A 22578-nucleotide genomic window follows, 5' to 3' on the forward strand; every position below is an offset into this window, starting at 1 on the left:
GATGTAACTCTACAACATTGCTTCCTTTAAAATGTGCAGCTCTATGAAATCCCTGCTTCTTTACCCACCCGCCCATCTGCTACTTGCTGCACCTCGAGCACACCAGCTCACCTACGACTATGCTCAAACACTGTAAAACTGCTCTATGCTACACAACGGCAAGGTCTAAAATAAGATAAATTCAGCTGTACATAAACCAGAAAACAGTTCTGAAGAAGAATAACGATGAAGAAAATTCCATCCTCTAAGCTGACAGGATGGATTGTTTTGGTTTGTTATGTATGAAACCCAGACTTCTTGTCATCGGTACTCTGCAGCTTCAAGGTAGAAATGCTCAGCCATGCTGTTGGCAGCTTATTTCACTGATGAAATGTTTTCCAGCGAACAGAAAACACCATATTGGCATGTTAACAAGGTATAAAGATAGATTTTCAGCAGAGGGCGTCTTTAAGGAACCAGTCGTATTACTACAATTCATCTTGAACGTCTAAACAAACGCTGATGGAAATCCATTCTGTCGTTGGTGAGACATTTCACTCAAAACTGCAAATGTGAACCTCAAGAAAGATGAGGCTAAAAAAGAAAAAACAAAGTTCATTAGGATTCAGCATCAGGATCCGTGAAAAATGTGCCAATCCATTCTGTAGATGACGTATTTTACTGACATATTTTACTGCAAATGACCTTTAACCTGCTGGCAGCGCTCGATAAATAGAAAAGACTAGAAACAAAAGACGGTATGAAGGGATCTGTCTATAAAATCCAGTTAATGGAAGTTAGTTATTGTTACCAAACATTTATTTACAATTTTGTGTATTGAGGACTAATGGAACACATCTGGTCCATTAGTTAAGCGGCTGCGCGCTCAGGCGGAACTAAAAGCCTCTGTAATCTGAGATAAATTTCACAAGCTGGAGCTTTAGTCTCTCCTCTGGAATGTTTGCCGGCAGTAATTCAGCTGAGTGTATTCCCCGTATAAAACTGTCATAGACAGGATAGGAGCGTCCAGTACGCTGGTTTATGCTAAAGATTCTACCTCTGTGACTACTGTTCACCGCAGCCTGACACTGTCGTCAACGTTGTTACCATCGGTCCCCTAAGCAACATGGGCCATTAGGTTAAGTGGTTGGAGTCCTCTTGTGTTACACACCCTTTTAATAAACATCTTGCTTCTTATAGGATGCAGCTTGTCTCTGGCTTTATCCCTCCTGACATCAGATGGGAAATGCTGGCCAAGACTCCCATTTCCCTTGAATTCACTTCAGTGACCATACTGGTTATGAAGACCTCCCTGCCTGCGGTGGTGAGTTTCTTTACCGTAGTGAATGCTACTCTACTTGCCAGTAACCAGTTCAGGTTGACTCGTCCTGTGATCACAACCAAGCGTTATCCTGTGTTGCAAGCCAATCTGTTTGCCTACATGTAAAAAATCCGACACCTGACTGTTGGTACAGCCAACCTCCAGGACAATGAGAGTCCAAATCGACCTTAAAGCAGCCTATAAAACCACCAATACTCCTTTTTGTTTTCAACCCATTCATTAAACTGGCAGCTGGTGGCTTCAGGTGTCACTCAGTACTCGTCATTTTTGACAGGTGATGGATACAATCACAACAAACACATGTTAGCTTCAGTGGTAAAACGGCCTATTGGCCCTCAGTAACAAATATCGACTGTGTTGCAACAGTGCATGCAAGGCACACATTGAGTATATGATGATAAAACCAGAGAGGCGCGTTAGCTTTATATGGCGGAGAGGTGCTCCTGACACGCAGACGCCCGCCGTGTTGTCGGGCTGCTTTTGGTCAACATGGTGATCTGGGTGCTGAAGTTGTTGCCGTTGCTGCCGATGGAGGGCTGCTGGTACTTTGTGTCCGCACCCAGGAACCTCTGCAGCATCCATCTGCGCCACTTACGCTTAATCTCTGCCTGTACCTGCAGGCGGAGGATAGGGCGTTCAGAGGGTATGACACGCAGGAGGGGCAGCTAAAATGAGATTTAGTGACATAAGAGGGACAGTAAACATCTTTAAGAGCGCTCTTTTGTTTGAATGTACTCACCTCTCCGTTCAGGAAGCAGTACAAGACTGCAACAATAAAACCCTGCCGGAGAGAAAAAAAAAAACAAAACATAACAGATAAAACGCCCACTAAGAGCTGAAAAGAAACAGCAGTGTGATAGTACAGCTGGGGGAACACTCAAAATATTTGTGTATGAGTAATGATATGAGATTATGACCAACTTCGGGCTCAGACAAGAGGTTCATCTGGATCTCTGGGAAATGTTCCCAGGAGATATCATTCTATCTAAAGCGGTTATAAATTAAGAGTACTTTCCATTGCCAGCTTTCCATCACTGCACTTTGCTCTCAGTGTGTACATTCGATTCAATACTAAATCAGCAAACTCTTTATCCGAGCATAAAAAATCAAACATGTCGGCTAAACGAACCATCCATCTGCTTAATCAGACAAACTGTCCTCATGCTCTGAAGCTGTTTTCAAGCAAAGGACTCCTGTGATCTATCTGGAGCTTTACTTGTTGCACAGAATCTGCCTAAAATGCAATCTTGCAGAAGTCAAAAGAGAAAGCGGTGTCACTCTTACAGCTTGTATGCAGTTGGGATGTTACCTGAAATGACCCCAGAATAAGGTCGAACACCATCCGCACTTGTGGGTGAATGTGCTCGGGGATGAAGCCAAAAACGATGTAGTTTATTCCAAAGAGAGGTATCAACAAAAGCGTGGATTTCGCAAGCCGCCTGAAAAACAACAGAAAATTCAAACGTGAATAGAAAGTCTGTGGTCACCATTGTTAACATCCACAAAAGCCAGGGTCAAGGCTGTGTTTGTCCCCATGCAAGAGCTATTTCTCAATGTCAAGCCTCAGCAGCAGAGAAATAATTTATTCATTTCCACCTGATAAGAGACAACTGTAACCCACGCTTGCAATAGAGATGTTGACATTCTGAAAAAAAACCTACGAGTACTGATTGGATTCCTTTCTTCCGATGTCAGGGCAATTCATCTTCTGTCGCAAAATCCGGATTATACAAATGAAGAGGAAGAAGTTCACCTGCCAGGAGAGCAGCAGGCGGGTTAACGCTGCATAATGCGGAGCTGCTCGCGAAATGTTAGCGATGCGGAGGTGTTGCGACTCACCTGGATGGTGACTAAAATAGGTGTTTTGATGATCCACCAAGGCCTGTCATCAATTATCTCCCAGCATCTGACAGAAGAGAGGAAATAATAAACAGGTTCTCAGAAAAAAAAACATCAATAAATCAAACCCTTGAACTGAGCTACAAAGACAAGCAGAGAAGTAGCTGCACAAACAGCGAGAGCAAAGTTTTGATGCTCGTTAGCCAAACTTTAAAACTTGAAAATACAGTCGCTACAAACAGAATTAGTTCTTTCAGTTTTCTGCCTCATTTGAACAAATGAACTGCAGCAATAAATTTAAATGTGTGATTTTAAAGTAGACTAAACACAATTACATTAATATCACCACAGTCAGAGGCTAGGCGGCTAACTGCTTTGCTAAGCTAGTTTTAGCCATTGACTGTACAGCCTATGGTTTTAGAAGGGCTGGTCAATTAAATGTACTTATTTTTCTAGAGTATTTCTAATACCCTACTGAATTACTAACATGTTCGACAATCAAAACAGATTTTGGTTTTTGTTCATTTTCTCTTACATAGAACACTGAGTTTAAGCTAGCTAGGTAGCTAGCTTAAATTTCACTCCTCTCTTGCTTTAACTGCCTGGAAGATTTTGGCGTTTCTCAGCCTAGAGTTGGAAAATGTATTCAGCTGTCTCGTAATATATATAACTAACTGAAAAAAGACAAACCTTACATATTCCAACACCCCAGATTCTGAACTATACCATGGCAGCATTTTTTTGGTGGGAAATGTTCATACTTTAAGGCACAGCACATTCCAATTTCAAATAATTTCCCTCTGACCCCTGGTTCGTTCTTTTGGATCAAACCCAATATGTGCCCAGTAAGTATTTGAACTGGAGTATTTTTGCCTTCATTCTAAAGATGCTTAGTGATAGAAAACCTGTAATAATATGGGTTTCAGTTGGTGTCACTTATTCACACTGAAGGCCCCTTCACTGTATCATCAATTGTGCCACAGGTTATGGCGTTAAGGTTAATGGTGTACCATATATACAGTCCCCAAATACTTTATTCGCAACAACTGTAAACTCTAATGCAATCAAATACACCAGCTCTGTCATAGATTGTACCATTCCCAATCATTTCAGCTATTGATCCTATTTCATGTTTATGACTGAGGTCAGTGTGGGTGGTGGTGTTGGTGTTGGTGTTCTGGACTTCATTTCATTCCATAATGTTTTTAATATTTGGCCTATTTCGACCCTATTGAGGACTAAGCAGTGTGTAGATAGTGGATGGATGGATGGCCTACTCCATTCACATCCATAGGTGGAGCAAAACAATGTGGAAAAAAGCAGGGATCACATTTACAGTTTTAAACAGCCATTTAAAACTTGATTGTTTTTTTTACTGTGATCTATCAAAGTGTATCAAACAATTTTTATCTATATTTTAAGATATTATTGAATCATCAGTGCAAAACAATCTACAGTTAAAATTACAGTGGTGATATTTGTAAGCATGAAGATCTCTGCCACTGCAATTTTGGAAAATCCACCAAAAAGGAAACAAAGTTAAAAGATTTTTTTTTAAAGATTTTTTTTTTTATTTTTTTAATCAGAGGGCTGCTAACAACAAGATATTTTTAGGAAATTGTGCATTACTCATACCTACAGTCATCTAATATATGTTTTATGTAGTAAAAAGGTTTTCAAAAAGTCTGGTTTCAACGTATTTTGGATAAATTTGTGCCGTATTTTGGTTTTATAGGGTTGTGTAAACACTTTGAGATCAACTATGAATCATCCAACTAACTTAGATGTTATTAGTACATTCTTTCAGTGAGTAAATATTCATTTCTATCCACAAGCACAACACGTCAATCTTAATTGTTAATGATGACAGCTTTACTGTAATCAGCGAGATTAAGACAACGACAGACTCACCCAGGATGATTTAACAAAGCCTTTGTAATCACCCATGCTGAGATAAAGATGGTTGGAACTCCTGCGAAAACAGAATTAGCTGTAAGTTGCTTGAACAATAACATAATGTCTCACAGAGAAATGATCAATTCTGTGTTTCAACAAACAACCAAACATGAGCCTTGAGCCTGTGTACACGTCTAATCTTCAGGGTGATTTTATAGCTAAAGCAATATTGCACTTTTGGTATGCTTATCATTTTTAACCGGACTCATATGTGCTCTGTGCCAATATTGGCTCTTCGTGGGTATCTGTAGGAAAGTCACAGGCTTGTTTCCATTTTCCTGCGGGCAGACACAACATCTCAGCCCTATTTATAGAGATGCTTTATTGGTGTGATGGGGAACAAAAACATCATAAATTTAGAGAGAGATGATTGTTGAGTATAAATTTCAAAGGACCTTCTAGGACCTAAAGGCAAAAAAATAATAATATTCTAAACGCAATTATGATCAAAGTACTTCAGGGTTCAGCCAGTTCCTCTCCATGAATACTTGTATTTTGATGAAAGCTGTCAAAAGGGCACGCTCAATGGAAAGCACCGATCTATTAACAATACAAAAGGTTACTTGTTTGACTTCTTTGTTTGGTAAATAATGGAAGTTATTAATATATTATGTCAGACTTAAATACATATCAAAAACATGGCAGGACTCAACAACAAGAGCAGAGAGCCAGCTGCCTGCTACCGCTAATCTAAGCTACACTCATTCATATGCAGATGGAACGGCTCGGCATTTTCCTGAAGCAGCTGCGTAAAGCCTCACTTGTAAATTCATTTGCATACGATCGTATACAGCTCGTTTCGGCTGTTGTGGTAAAGACTAAACAAGACATTCAGGTTGCCCCGATTGATATGATATGATGACTCCTGGCTGCCACTTTAGGCGAATGGATGGGCCCGATCTTCATTGCAAATGAGATTGTTGGCGTCAATGTATGGTGCAGGAGCTCGCGCGTACCCCAGCCAATCAGGATGTACCACCAGAAGTACTTCCTCTCGGAGAAGAAGGAGACGGCTAACAGGGCGTGAAGATACAGGCCCTCCACCAGCAGCCAGAAGTGACTCGCCATGATGCCGTACTGGAAGAAGACCACCACTGCCTTGCAGCCCACCTGCAACACATTCACACGTTAGCGACTTGTTGCAGTAAATGCATTCAAATGTGATCCTGTTGCAGCTCAAATGGGAGATGTTTGTAGTAAATTACCCTCAAATAGGAAAATGAACGTGTCAGACATTGTGATCAAAGGCAGCAAGGAGGAAGTGACTGATGGATGTGAGCACAGCATAATTAGAGGAAATTCCCGCTATGGTTTCGCTGATTATACTAACAGACTAATTAAATCTGTAATCTGCAGCAAGTGTATTTGAGGCTCATGTTAATGGTTATAGCTACAGCTCCTCACATTGCTATGGGAAGACATTAATGCTGATGGCTCAGCTGGTATAAGACAGTAGTAGTGTATTGAACAAGCATAACGCCTCCCCGGCTGGAGCAGGGTGCAACACAAACTCCTCTGAAAAGATGATTTGTAAAATGATGCAGTGTCTCTAAAACTGTGTTTGTTGCCATGCATTTCAAATTTTTTGTGTCTTCATCATCATCGATCATATGTGCAATAAGGCGTTTATCGATCTATGATTCATGTATGATGCAATTCATCATTATTTCAAAACAAGCAAAATAAATTTACATTGATTTTCTTAATGCCAACTGCTGTGAAACAAAACAGAAGAAGAAAAAACACAACCCTAAATGGCAGCAGCTACTTTTTATTTGTACGGATCTGATTGACATACAGGCTCCACATGTGCACAGCAAAATGAGCGAGAAACACTAAAAAAGAAGATTTTGATGATAAAAAGATACATCATCTCTACGGGAATATTTCAAGAAAAACAGAAAGGATGACATTGACCAAAAACAGGCACTCTATCAGGAGCAATTGTTGTCGCCACACGAGGCAACACGACTGATTAGTTCGACCATTTAAATCAGCACCACAAAGCTCTGTATGCCATCCAAAGCAGAAACGTATGTTGGATGCCTTTGCCAGTGTTACACCAGAAAAGTTCCAAATGGCTTTGAAATATAATGCAGAAAAACCAAACAGTGCAATGTCAGTTTTTGTCTTTTTCATGCAGCTTTAGTTCATATTCTTGTTATTGGGAATAATGATAAATAAAAGCCAAATCAAATGCTTTACTAATGTTGTGCCTGTTGTTTCTGAGTGAGCTAGCCGAGCTGTAAAATCACACGCTGGTTTAAAGCAACAGCATTTGCTGAATTAAGGCCACTGTGTCAACCGCTGGTGATGATAATGACACATGTAGCAGGTTGTCATGAAATCAGCAAACTGGCTTTATACCGTCATAAAGCAATATGAGGCCTAATTTGGCAAACATTAAGCCACCTCCAGCTCCTGGTCATAGCAGAGCAGGCGAGGCTGTGTAAGTAAAACCCTTCAAGTGCATTAAATTGAGCAATGATGCTTAAAAATCCACCTTTAAATGTGTTCTTTTTCTCACTTTAAAGCCATTGAGCTTCTATCAGGATGGAGGCAGGTCAAACGCTAATGGCTGTAATTGAAGCAGCATGTCCTGACTTTTAGTCCCTGCAGGTCAAACATGGAAAGTATAGGGTTTGTTTTCATGCTGAGAGTCCTTAACATGACTTCATATTTCACAGATATGACAGAGGTATTAATCCTGTCGTTTCACCCTGGAACCACGAGCTCTAAGGCCGACTTTACAGCTCGCGTCTGTTCCACTGACCTCCGCTTCGTTCTTTGTTATCTAAGATAAACAAACATCTACTCGAGCACTTGTTACATACACATGCACACGTACTTGCGTCATTGCAACTTGCTTCCGTCTATATCATTATATTAACCAGTGCTGTGTTTCCATGATTTTTTTTTTTCATCGTTTTAGCTGCAATCTCTGCTACCTAACAATGTCACACTGTTCCACCCTCTCCATGCTATCGAGCTGAATATACTACACACTGTAAAAATAAATGTATGCTTTTAAAATGTGTTTAACTGTAATTTCTTTAACAATATATTATTTCACAGATTTTTCCCAGTTTTGTTAAATTACGGATAATAACTATGGATAAACTTTTTTGTAAATGTTGCGTAAATAAAAAAAAAACAAGCTACACTGTCAAAAACAGCCCCATCAAATATAAGCATTTTTTACAAATGGTAGTTTGTTCTTTTACAATGTTTGACAGTAAAACTACACAGTTATCACTGTGTTTGACTCAGCAAAAGCATCATTATTTTATAGATTTTTGCTGTAATTTAAAAGAAGAAATATGTATGTTAATGACTGAAAAATGGTATATCATTTTAAAACTATTTTTTTAGCTACTTTAGAGATTTTTCCTGTTTCATTGAATTACATTTAATAATGTATACATTTACTGACTGAATGAATGAATTGGGCTGCAAGGTGTCTCGGTGGTTAGCATCGTTGCCTCGCAGCTAGAAGGTCGCCGGTTCGCATCCCGGTGAGGACACCGGGGATCTTTCTGTGTGCAGTTTACATGTTCTCCCCGTGCAGCGTGGGTTCTCTCCGGGTTCTCCGGCTTCCTCCCACACAGTCCAAAAACATGTTGAGATTAATTGGTGATTCTAAATTGTCCGTAGGTGTGAATGTGAGTGTGCTTGGTTGTCTGTCTCTAAGTGTAGCCCTGTGATAGACTGGCAGCTTGTCCAGGTGAACCTGCCTTCACTTTAAATCAGCTGGGATAGACTCCAGCCCCCCGTGACCCTAAGCGGTTTATAGATAATGGATGGATGGAATACCCCATCATTCTCTATGTATTTTTAATGTTTGTTTTATTACAGTGTGCTTAGGGCCTCAAGGGCAATAAATTGTTTTCATAAAAAATTCCCTCCCTGTCTACATGAATGGATTGCGCAACATTGGGTTTTTTCCCAGCTACGTTTTTAGGAATTTGCGTTTCTTACAAATGTGTGATTTTAAATGAAATTTTTTGGTTTTATTCGAACTCCCACAAGCTAAATGCTTCCTCTGAATAAACTGAACTGATCAATGCATAAAACTAGCGGAGAGCCCCTCATCTACAAAAGCTTGTCTTGTTTTTTTTTTACCATAGAAACATTTGAAGGATTCAGCAGCTGTGTTTGGACCAGGACAATCTGAAGAGGAGGAAGATAAAATATCTAAATGCAGCCATTAACGATGAGCACTCAGCGACAGTAAAGCAGGTGATTTAGAGGCCGCTGATCTAATCCTCTCTGGTAATAAAGCAGTGGATTCAGCTGGAGCCAGATCTGAGAAAACAACACTGACGTTGGCCACTTGATCGATCACATAAAAATAAAGCAGCTGTATTATGTGAAACTGTACCACCTCCAGGACCTTATCTAACCCCTTATCTTCATTTAACACTTATGATATTGTGGCTGTGATCACGGCTGTCGAGATAAAGCGATCAAAACTACATATCAGAACTCTTAATGTGATTTATTGTCGAAGCTATCTGCAGTTCAGGCTTAATGTTCAGCAAACAGGAACTCTCACAACATCCTGCTGGACAGATGAAAGCGAAGCATCGTCTCAGGGGTAGAAGAGGCTCAGCAAACACAGTTACACCCAGAACATTAAGTAAACTCTGATACAATGCATTTAAGCCAGTAAAAGTCTGAGTGAGTCATTGCCTCGGCTTAGGACAGAAAGCAACAGTTGAACAAGTCGAGCAGAAGAAGAAGTTTCAGTTGCACACGGAACAAAAACAACACGCTGCGATGGCGAGCGAGTTTTCAGCGCAGAAGGAGGAGAGCGAAGAGCATACTCACAGACGACTGGCAATTCTCTGTCTCACCGACGTCGTACAGAACGACGTCCTTGATGACAACAGCCACGGCTTTCAGTATGAAGGACACAAACAGATGCATATGGATGTAGTTTCTTGTGCAGTGCAGCTTCCTGTAGAAGAACACAAATGCACAGATGATTTCGGTCAGACAGTGGAAGTGACACGTATAATTCCACTGAAGTAACCTCTCCTGGAAAGTCATCCTGAAAAGAGTGTGTGTTGATGGCACTGAGGACGGTAATCGGAATAAATAAAAAGAATCTTCACTGACTGAGGAGAGCAGCCTTTATGAACACTGTTGGTTGCTTTTAACCCTTTGTGGGGCAAGTGAACATATATGGTAACTTCCTGGACGTTCAATATGTCCGCCCTGTGCCTCTCCTTGAGGTTAAAGAACCATGTGTACTTACAGATTTTATATTAGTGCCAATATCTCTACCTTATGAAAAATGTCACTAAAAACAATCTTTGAATAGAATAGAATAGAATAGAATAGAATGCTTTTATTGTCATCATACACAAAGCACTACCCCCCAGGGTTGACGTCATTTTCCAAGTATTTCAAGGAGTGTCATACTCATTTTCATTACAATATTACTGCCATTAAAAAGTAACTTGTTACATTACAGCAGTACCTACTGAGGAAAGTCACTGGTTAGAATATTTCTAATTTCACCGAATATGAACACCCCTTTGTGTTCCTTGTGTTCATCAATCACAACCACAATATTCAAACCACTGACAGGTGAAGTAATAACACTGATCGTCTCATTGCAGTGCAACGTTCTGTTGGGGAATCTCGGGTCTCGGCATTCACATGGATGCTAATTTGACGCGTACCACCTACCGAAACAATCATCCAGGTCGCGGTTATTCTCGTAGTTTAATCGTAGCAACTGGACTTGCTTGAGTTCCTTGAAGACGTTTCACCTCTCATCCAAGAGGCTTCATCGGTTCTGACTGACGAGTTGGGAGCTCCACATACTTATATCCTTAAGGAGCCATTAACACTTGAGTTTCAGTTCCAGCTAGGGGTTTGTTGCTCCTCCCCCTCGTTAAGTGAGTCGTTAGTACTCCCCTTGCCACAATGGGGTTCGTTAAGGTCTTTTCATGTCCCGATGTTAATGACTTTCCCTGGTGGAAGACTGTGTCCTCTGCCACACCGCAAAAACTGCTCGAGGAACACGATAAAGAGCTTGAAGTGTTGCCCCGGTATCCAAACCTGCCGGAACAAGCCTCATCCAGAGAGGCCCAAAGGACCCAAAGGATCCAATGTCAGACACCACAGGACACCACTAGAGGTCACATTTCCTTGTTCCAACAGTTAGCGATGTTTTGGCGATATGAAGGGGACCCACACAATATTAGGCAGGTGGTTTTAACGTTGATCAGTGTATGTTGGTTATGTTGTCCAGCCGCCTGCATCCACTTTTCAATGCACTGACTCCACCTCAGTGCATTGCCTCGTCCATGGCTCATCATCTGTACAGGACTGACAGATGCAATATTCTCTCTATTCAAGCTCATCCATCATGCATGATGTGGCACGGTGGAGCAGTGGTTAGCACTGTCCCCTCACAGCTAGAAGGTCCTGTGTTTCAATCTCAGCCGGGGTCTTTCTGTGTGGAGTTTGTATGTTTTTCTTGTGCCTGTGTGGGTTTTTCCCTGTGGTAGACTGCGACCCTACCTCGCCATTTGCCCTGACTCAGCTGGGATAGGTTCCAGCGCCTCCATGACCCTTCACAGGAAAAAGCAGGAATAGAAAATGGATTGATGAACAACATGCATTTTTTTTTTGAGTATGTTAACTTTGAGTATGTCCACTTTGAGTGACAGGTGGGTGTTGTCACTGGACAGTCCATGACCTGGAGATGTTTGCACGGCCAACCTTAGCTCCACTCATGCTCCACTTCTTTGCTCATTTTTGGATCAGTTGAGAGTTTAGGCACTGCCGAGATAACGACACACAAAATCACTCTTAATGAAACCTGCTTGTGATGTTATGGAGGGTTTGCCCATCTTTACATACAGCCTGTGGTGTTATTTACAGCTGCCTCTATGAAAACAATAAAACACAACACTTTTCCAGAGCCACTGCAGGAGCAGGGAACTGAAAATTGTCAGGAAATTCTCACACCCTCTCCATAAACTGTTCAAACTGCTGCCATCAGGCAAACGCTTCTGGAGCATTAAAGGAAGAACCTCCAGACTGATCAACAGCTTCATTCCAAAAGCTGTCAGAATGCTGAGCTGCTGATCCAGACATGTAAACACTGCTTTATTTAAATTGCTTCAAGCTATTGGATCCTGAAGAAACGCTCTCTCATCTTGCCTGTACTACTGTGTATGTACAACAAAATGACAATAAACTTGATTTGATTAATTGGACATGGCCTTGCATAGCCTATGGTAGAGTAAAAACTGAGCAGTAATGGATTGTTTCTTTGGGCTGCCCGGTGGTTAGCACCGTCGCCTCGCAGCAAGAAGATCCCCAGTTCGCGTCCCAGTTAAGACACTCGGGATCTTTCTGTGTGGATTCTCCATGTTCTCCCCGTGCAGCGTGGGTTCTCTCCGGGTTCTTCCTCCCACAGTCCAAGAACATGTTGAGGTTAATTGGTGATTCTAAATTCTCCATATGTGAGTGTTTAAATGTGCTTGATTGGTTGTCTGTCTCTAAGTGTAGCCCTGTGATAGACTGGTGACCTGTCCAGGGTGTCCCCAGCCTTCGCCCTGAGTCAGCTGGGATAGACTCCAGCCCCCCCACGACCCTAGTGAGGATTAAGCGGTGTATAGATGATGGATGGATGGATTGCATGTTCTATGGCACATATCCGGGTTGTCTTCGCCTGACTAGATCCTTGCTTGTGTTGTATCTGCTCTCAGATGTACGTCGCTTTGGATAAAAACCAAATGAAATTGCAGAATTGTAAAAAAAAGTAACTCAAAAACAGATGACTTGAACTGCAAAACTAACAAGCTGAGTTACTTGTTACAACAAAAAAGTACTGCTCTGTATAAATAAATCTATAAATAAATCTATAAAAAACAAGCTGCTCTGTCTCGTGTGACCTCCAACACTGGCACTCGCTGTCAGTGACTATCACTTTGTATTGTGCGCCTGCTGTTCTGTGCTCTATCTACACACCCTTATGCGGATGCAGTTTCCCAATATAACATTTACTTATGAGGCAGAAACATCAGTGAAAAACTGTGACCTGACATCCAGCGCGGAGGTAAACAACAAAAGAAATCATAGGGGCTTTCAGAGAAAATGTCACAAATGTAAATTCTCTCTTCTGGGTGTTATCAAACAAACGCCTTCCCGGTGAGCTGACGACATGGGGTGAATTGTGTAAACCCATCAGGCGAGTCTTCTCAGCAGGACCAGTGCAGTGACACACAGCATCAACCAGCTGCCTGAACACCGGCTGCATCTGCATAAACAGCAAATGCTGTTCACATCCTGTGTCTCTGCTCAAGTATGCAAACCAATAAAATTTTTGAATTCCAAAGAATAAACACATCCCTGATTGTTTAGTCCATAACATGCAGTCTTAATGCAAACACACCCAACTGAACAGGCCGGCCTGTTTATTAGAAACTACACACATCAGCCGCGTATTCAAATGATCAGCACTGTGTCATGCAAACATGCACTCACATCATCTTCTCTTTGCAACCTCAGGATTGAATGCTAACAATGATCTTGCTGTGAACAACAGCTGCCCACCTAAGTGCTTAGGCTTTACTGTTTGACTTTATAGCTGCTTGCAGTTCACTGCTTTGCAATGTTGATGCAGATGGTGTCAAACTCTGACGACTTGTCCCACAAAACCTCACATTACTGTGTGAAAAACACTGTAAAGCCTCTATAAAATGCAGGAAATATGGTGCAAAATCAGAGATACATGGGGTTTTACTGCTCTAAATGATGGGAAAGGTGTTTGATTGTCTTTACACAGGGACATTAAGCAGCATTTTGATGGATCTCCTTACCGGAAAAGACAGAGTATGATGATGGCGACGGTCAGAGAGATGAGCGACGCAGTGTGACCAATGGTATATCCCACTTTGACAGCGTCGAAGAAGTCTCCCTGCAACGACACATCCTATTACGCTCAATGGAAACAGTTCATCTGGACTGAGTTTGACATTCAACATAAAGCCACGTCAGCAGTAGCACCATGGGACGTGGTGGTTTCAAACTCCGGTTGCCATACTGACCGTATTGTCGTCCATGGTGCTGTTGGGATTGTAACCACAGTCTAATGCGTAGGAGTTGCTAATCGGGCTCCAGCCACTCGCATTGCAGGTCTTTGACAGATTACCTGATGAGCAGAGGGACAGAAAAACAACACTGGATGTGATTCTTACAGCATTACATTGCTGTGGCAGCTTTAAAAGCACAGTAATATATGTGAGTGTGGAGAGCTGCACGGCAAAACTACCCCTACATTTACTCACACTTAATTATGTCACGCTGAGATCTATATGTCTCGCTGGAATACTCCCAAATGCTAAAGGAAATGTGGATTGGTACTGTAGGGACAGTTCCCACGTGTACTTGTCTCTATCTGTTTCTTAATTACTATCAGGCTGCATATACACACACACACCGGGAGGCCAACGGTCAAGCAGAGATATTTTTACTGAGGCCCGTCCATGGGGGCAGAGGTGAAAGGTCCAAGTGCATTAGACTGACCATTAAGAGAAGAGAGGGTACTCTGATCTGAGAAGCAGTTAGACAAGCAGAGCCCTGTACAGTACAGTAGATGAGTGCAGTGCAGTAGAAAAGAGTCAAGATCCGTACAGTTCTGCAGATTAGAGCAGTGGAGTACAGCAAAGTACAGCAGACTTGAGTTTAGTAGAGCAGAGCACAACAAAGAGTTCAAACCTAGAATAGAGGTCTGGCTGAGCACAGGAAAGTACAGTAGACTGGAGCACAGTAGATTAACACAGAGCTGTCTAAAGTAGTAGAACACTGTGGAACTCAGAAGAGCCAACGACGACGGGAGACTAAAGCTCAAACCAGACCAGAACTCCTTAAACCTTGTTCGTACTTGAGATTTGGACACCTCGAATGCATAAAGGCCAATTCATGCTTGTCTGCATCTGCAAAGGTACACATGACATGAATTTTGTCATCCACACAAGTCTGCGAGGGTCGGTGAGGGACCGACGAGCGCACATATGCCGGGAAAACAAGTGGCGCTTATAGCAAATGTTTGGTACGAGGAGATTCACACCTTTAGAATTCATCAGAATCAGAGTTGCAACAGAAATAGTCGCTGCTGAACTTTGAAGGAGTTTTGTTTCGCAGCTTTCCATCGACAGATCCCAAACACATTGGGAAATTGTAAACTCTCCAGAGGTCCTGTGCTATGTCACTGTGCTGTAAATACTGCCCCTGTGTGTTTTTCTGTGTTTGACATCAGGGTCAATGCAACCATTCGCACAGACCCGCACGGCCTTGTGGTGGTATAAACAGAGAACACCAAAAACATCAATTGGCCTTTGCTGTTGTCAATATTCTACTTTCTCGTCCACATCGAGTGCACCTGGATGAATTTGTTCCATCTATGCGCAGTTGGTTGCGTGTACGTATCTCAGACATGTGCTCCACTGCCCTGACAGTGTTGACGCAACATGAACCCAAGTTTTCCATGGAAGGGTCTGCACAGTCCCGTTGAGCTCACACAGACCTTCGTGTACATGGAAAGCATAATCTGTCCTTGATTATATTCAGGTAAGGGCATGCACACAGAAAGCTGCCATGGAAGCTGTAGATAAGATACGATGATATAAGCCTTTATTAATCCCACAGTGAGAAAATTTGCAGTGTTACAGCAGCAAAGACACACTGAGAGTGGGACTAGATTATTATCTACAGTGCACAGATTGCACATGAGTAGAAAAATACATATATGCAAAGAAAATAGATATTGCACAAGGGTTTTAAAGTACAAAATATTCATAATTCAAAGAATGTGTTGATATTGTTGCTACTGCTGCTGTGATGCTGCTTTTCTCATGGGCAGTGTCAGTCCAGTTTGAAGACTCTGTCGTGTACATGTGCAGTCGTTGTATCTATGAATTCTGAGCATGTTACTGCTGAGCGTGTGCACTTCTGCCCTCAAAGTGTAGCCGCCTTGCAGACAGATTTTGTGTTGCGCACAGAGCCGACTCCCAAGGATTCGGTGAGATGATTACATTTACATTATACGTACTTACAGATGTGGAGAGTATAACACTGGCCTTGGACATGAGGACAGAAAAGCCCTTTAGAGCAGAGAGTAGAGAATCGCCGACGAGCTATCACGGCGCTATATAGTGTAAAACTCTGGAGAATTCAGCTCGATGGTAGACCAGAGCTCTGCTGGGTAGAGTAACGCTGTAGCATTCAGCAGGCTGGAGCTCAGTGGGATTCTTTCTGAATTCATGATTACGTGGGGGTCCTCCAGGGTACGCATAACAGATTGCACTGAAGCTGCTCCATAAGGGCATTAGTGCACAGCAGTAGTGTGCATGCACAGAATACCATAATATGATCTACGGCACATTCATGGGGTAGAGGCCTCCAAGAGGACCCCTGCAGACTAGAAAAGTACAATATAGCAGTAAAATAACAAAGAAAACTGACAACAAACTAGAAAACTGAGTTCAGTAAAGTATAAATCAGTAAGTTAAACTGCTACAAGAGAAGAAGAGAGTAAAAGTCAAACGCTAAAGGTCTGCAGAGAAGAACAAATAGCATAGATTGACCAAATAAATACAGAAACATTTTTTAAGAAAGGGAATCAATAATTAGAATTACATTATTTAAAGCTCCACACATAACAGCTGCAGGGCATATTGTACAAAAACAGGTAAAATTATTCATTTTATCAGTTAAAAAATTCATGTTAATACGATTGAATATTTATACGACTCAAGAATGTCAAATCTGTTGTTGTTTATTATTTACTCTGGTTTCAGAAAAATGACCAGAATTTTAAGTGCTATTTGAGAAAATGTGCATCACTAAAAATAAACGAATCCTGGGAACATGAAGCAGAAATGTCCCTGTTCTGGTCTCATCTACGGACTTTTGTTGAATGTCAAAACCTTCTCTCTTCCAGTGTTTCCCATCAGTACCATAATTCCCAGACTATTGAGCACACCTGAATATAAGCCACACCCACTAACTTTATAAAGAAAACAAGTTTTGTACATATTCAGGCTGCACTTGTCTATAAGCTGCAGGTGTCCAAGTTGTAAGATGAGATATTTGCACAGAAAGATTTTTTTTAGCTTTTAATTAAATATGTATTGGTAACATACACAAATATGTAAATGCTTTTTTCCGAACAGTGCCTGTAACACGGCTGGTTAAGAAAATAAAAAATACCGTAGCCTACCAGGAAAAGTCATTGATCGATATCTTCATCTTCCTCCTACACTAAAACCGCTAAAGTCGTCTTCTTCAGTGTCAGAGTTGAACAGCCTCCGAATTCCTTCATCACACACTTCCTCAGTCTCTCTTTCGTTGTCGCTCTCAATGTCACTTTTGTCTCGAGGCAAATTTCAAAATCCATAAATTGGCCGCATCATTGTTTAAGCCGCAGCGTTCAAACCGTATGAAAAAGTTTAGCTGCTTATAGTCCGGAATTTATGGTAAATAAAGGCTAAAAAGTAGATTTAAGGATGCAGATGGGTTACTTTATGGTAATATAGTGCCGTCCACTTAATGTCATATAGAACTATATGCTTATAGAATATCCCGTTTATAATTAGAAAATATCAAAGTCCTGAATCATCTCCTACATAACCTGCAGTAAAACAGCCAGTTTATTGTCATAGAATAATGTCATAATCCCGGTTTTTGTCATAACAAAATTCCACCAAATTGATTCCAGGAGTAACTTTTGCCCGTTTAAAGTCACGGTCAGCCGATCGTTACGGTTCACGGGCCGAGTGTCAGTCATGCGTAGCAGATTATCACACCCTGGTCAGCCGTGGAAGGCAACGTGTTTGTTTGTTTGTCAATTAGCTGCTCACCTGAGATCTGCTTCACTGAGTTACTCGCACACTGTCTGACGTTAATTAAGGCACATCAAAGAGAATTGTTGCAGAGCACGTCGTCACTCATAACTGAACTGCTCAGCTAGTTAATCAGGATGAGTTAATCCTCTGTATACCCTCTGATTAAAGGAAATAACTTTTATTGAGGCGGTGGCTTTTCGTACCGACAAAGGCGAAATTTCACTGAAGCAAAACCATAAAGCTCCTTTTGAATAAACATTTCTTGCTCTTCAAAGAAACTGTCCCTTTGATCGTGAGCAAACATTCCCGTTTTGGCTTTACGTCACACAGACACAGTTTTCTCAATGCTCTATCGTTACGGACACTTCGATACACTAATCTTGAAGCCCGCTCATTGAATATCCCCGATACAGTCATAATTCCATCCTGGTCCGAGGGTATGATAATAAACGGGCAGCACTGTATCCGAATCACACGTGTCCCACATGTGGATGCTGTGGCAAAATGTCAAGTTTCACATCAGTGGAGCTTTTAGATTCCTACAGCACTGAGGAATTACATGCATCCATGTTCAGATGAGGCACTAATAATTAGTGAAACCTGTTTTACAACACTCATGAGGCTTATCTAAACCTGCAGCAGAAGCACGACCTGACAGCTCTGCGATTTTGTTCTCATTGTGAAATACCTATTCCTGGCATTTCCTCATCTCTCCTCTGCTTGCGTGTGTTGGCGACTAATCAATGCGTGCGCTGGATAATGCTGTAGAAATCTAAACGCGGGGCATTCCTCATATTTCCCAACTCCTATCAAACCAAGACCGAGTTGGGAAAGGACCAACAATCCAAAGTCTTAGAATGTATTTGGCATCAAAATTTGGTCAGCTCACAAATACCTGAGTGGCGTACTGCAGAGAAGACGGAGGCTTAGCTTCCTCAAACAACATGACAAGACACAAAGGCGAAGATAAGCCCCTGCTGTTTCAGCCCATGCCACCACTGGATTTGGCTTGTTTGAGGGATTGCCAGAAGAATGCTTTCATCATCCCCCCAAAACATGACTGCAAGGATTTCCAGAGTCATGCGTGACAACGAGGAGAGCTCAAATGAGTCCATCACCTCCATAATCGCTATTATTTTGAGGGGTTTTTTTGTCTTTATCTTGTCCTTTCTGCCAGTGTTGTATAGTCAGATGGTTTATGCTTTCTAATTATATCTGGGAGGAAGACACACATTAGCGCTATTATATCGGCTTCAGCCTAAACGGTTCCTGTGGCAGGCAGGTGAAGCCGCTGACAGCGAGGCACTCTGTCACTTTGAGCCTGCAGAGAAGGGTGAGTCTCCAGCGTTATTAAAAGAGATGAATGACTGTGTGTTTGTGTTCGGCCTACTAGGTAAAGAGTTCATGAGAATGGCAAACTCTATCGCAACTAAATTTATGACTTGACCCCTGAATCTCTGTGGCGCCGTGTTTCGTAATGCTTGTTTTCGTGTGTGCGAGGCTTATAAAGCGAACGGTTCAGGATGTGTCAATAACTTCGGTCTTTCACAACTTGCAGATTGACTTTTCGACATCCCGCCTAACAGATTCACAAAAAAGGTTCTCGAAACGTCGGATTTCTCCAAGATTTGTCAAAAATCAATGAACAAACTGGAAAGTGCACAGCGCTACACAGGCAGGGCTGTTTCTCGTAGTTCCGGTAATGCCCACATTTGGAGATACACCCAGCGTCAGTGGTAATTTACAACACACCAGAATCCCAGACCGTTCATCATCCCTTAATTAAGTCCTTCTTACATGACCTAAGAGCAGAGCAGGTTTAACCAGCAGAGACCTGCACTGATAAGTTGATTTACTGCATAATTGATACCGAGCACATCAGAGCCCACAGGTCACTTATAACCACTTCTCCCTCTGTGAAGACCCCTGCGCTTCATCCTGGTCCCTGCACGCTGGGGGTCTGTTGATCCTGCGAACCTTCGACATGTCACTGAAATATACGTCTTCTGCCTTCAACTGCACAAATGTGGCGATTCTTCATCTGTCCTCTCTCTTTTCCCTGGAGTGCGATCCTCTCTCAGGTCACACTATCTCCCATCTGGGTCACATCACAGCTTCCCACACAACCCTTCTTCTCCGCACTGAGCCTTCTCATGCCGATCATAAATCTTTGGTTCTAGCCCCTTCTTCTCATATCCTGAAAATGAAAATACTGGCTGGAGCGCAGCAACCAGAACCCCCTTCGCCGTGTCTGCGAGAGGCGTGCGGGTCGAGGATACGAGGGGCGAAATCACTTGCAGCTGAGTTTTTGAAATTTGATCAAAGTGCAGCAAAGGTGGTCGAACATCTGGTGTTGAGTTTGCGTGCATTAAAAAAAAAAAAAAATCCTCGACGGACGAGGTGTCCCGCACACGACTAAGGACGCAGCTGACAGACAATATAATATGGAAGCGGTGGGAATAGAAACCCGCTGAGCAGCCCTGGCACTGAGAATACTGAACTTATCCTTGTAAGCTAATCAGCAGCTTCACAGATGAGACAAACACCAGAGGATTATGTTAGTTATACTGGAAGGACAGCGGGATGATGGTTAGAGACCGTAACCATCCAGAGACTCACACAAACAAGCTCATAATGCAACACACGATGAGACAAGAATGTCATTCCCACCTAAATATAAACACATATTTTAAAAAATGGAATAAACAGTTTATAATATTTATAAAATGGATGTAACAGCCTTGATGCACCTGAACCATCAAGAAATGTCAAATCAAGTTATTAAAGCACAAAATATGGGCTTGCATCTTACATAAATGTTTGCATGATATATAAACTTAATAAAGAACTGAGCTGCCTGGGCTAAAAGGGGTCTACATTGAAATCAGGTCAGTGATGTTAAAAATGAAAGTGCACCAAAGGGTGGCTTGTGCAGGAACTTGCCTGTTGCTACCCAGTAGCACCTACCCCAGAGGAAGTACTTTTTTCCCACCTAAAATAGGTTGTGCAAGTTCCTGCGGTTAAAACATGCACCAAGGTTTGGGCTGCTGAAACTAAAACAGTTCCTCAGTCTACGCATAGCTCTCCATAATCTCTCTGACGACCCACTTTTTGACCAATTAAATAATTATTTCTGATTTTAAATAGCGACTGTGACAAATACTGTATGTCATAATGTCTGGACAGAAAATGGGTTGTATTTATAGCTACTCCAAGGCCAGAAATGGCATTTCAAAGAACAGCAACACAAAGGAAAGACATCGCTGTGCAGTAAGAATGCAAGTCAGCAAACCTAAACGGGATTCCGTATAAATCTCTGCATTCTTTGTCACTACGACCAACACATACTATAGAAACAGCAGACATCTGATCCACAGGAAGTATTAAAGAATGGATCAGTGCAGCGTTAGGCAGCCATACCTGTGTTCTTAGAGCTAATTCTGATCTGCTTCAACTTCTGCAGCAGTTCTCAAGTCTCCCACTTGAAACTGAGTCTTCTCTCCCGGCTGATTACAAAAAAAAAAAAAAACCTCCATCAACTCTTAATTAAACTGAGGCGACTCGGCGTGGTAATTAATGGCAAATGGAGATACGCAGGGAATGCTCTCAGGAGCTACAGTACAAACATGCCGCGGTTCAACCGGTAAATTCTCAGGACAGTAGTTTCCCCTTATACATAATTAGCACTACTTCCCCGTGAGGCTTTCGCAGATTAAAGAAGGACAAATAAACACAACATCTCTTTGATGAGTGGGAAGTTGTTTTTCTCCCGTCACTCAGATGTGTCTGGAGGTTTTACCGGAGTGTGTGTGTGATATATGAGACGGAGTGTCAGAAAAGATAAGTGAACATGGGTCAGAGTGACATCCTGAGTATGAAGCACCTGGAGACTCAAGACGCTCCACAGTTCCTGTTTCTGCGGACAGATATGGAGCATACTGGCAAAGACTGAACGGCATGTTTGTAACAATAACACCATAACAGAGGTTAAGGAAGGATCGGGATGAGCAGCATGCCAGCTTTCTGCTTTAAATATCCTGTACCTATCTGCAGCTTCCATGAATTTGCATCCTCATTAAGTTGTAAATTAATCTCAGACTGAGGATGCATTTACAGGATTTGCATAATGAGGTACATAGTGATCATTGGAGTCATATTTATAGATTGAAAAATTACCTTATTAGGCCTTATTTGTCCCAGTTTCAATGCAACAGATTCATTCAGTTCATTTTTTTCTGGACGGTCTCCTCAAACCCAACACACCCGACATGTTCTCGCCTCATAAAGTTCATATGGGGAAGCGTTGGCAAACAGCTACACTATCGCTCATCAGAAGACATGTTTATGGTCACACGATGAATGCAAACCCAATATTTACTCTCCTTTTAGCTTTGGATTTGAAATATCTGGCTTTTTGGCAGCTATACAGTCGCCTATATTTACCAGTTAGTGGCTGACTAATAACTGTTCTAACTGCCATTATGGTGAAACCAGAACAAGTTCAGAAAATCAAAACAACAAGCTGACTGATGCTAAAATTCTTCATAGGGCTGAATGGAACTGTAGGGTTCAATGATAATACTGTGTGTT

General features: G+C 41.9%; 1 protein-coding gene across 1 annotated transcript in view; it reads right to left on the reverse strand.

The window, feature by feature from the left end:
• Positions 1-1743: 1743 nt before the first annotated feature.
• Positions 1744-22578, reverse strand: part of LOC103360292 (vasoactive intestinal polypeptide receptor-like) — a 25599-nt gene continuing 4764 nt past the window's right edge. Inside the window, exons 4-13 of the mRNA XM_008285990.1 lie at positions 14191-14294; positions 13963-14060; positions 9947-10076; positions 6073-6226; positions 5072-5132; positions 3161-3227; positions 2983-3074; positions 2631-2760; positions 2061-2102; positions 1744-1935 (exon numbers count right to left, since the gene is read on the reverse strand). Coding sequence (XP_008284212.1) covers positions 1744-1935; positions 2061-2102; positions 2631-2760; positions 2983-3074; positions 3161-3227; positions 5072-5132; positions 6073-6226; positions 9947-10076; positions 13963-14060; positions 14191-14294 — 1070 coding nt within the window. The remainder of the gene's footprint in view (positions 1936-2060; positions 2103-2630; positions 2761-2982; positions 3075-3160; positions 3228-5071; positions 5133-6072; positions 6227-9946; positions 10077-13962; positions 14061-14190; positions 14295-22578) is intronic.

This window comes from Stegastes partitus, unplaced genomic scaffold (assembly GCF_000690725.1).
Source record: "Stegastes partitus isolate 25-593 unplaced genomic scaffold, Stegastes_partitus-1.0.2 Scaffold425, whole genome shotgun sequence".
NCBI lineage: Eukaryota > Metazoa > Chordata > Actinopteri > Pomacentridae > Stegastes > Stegastes partitus.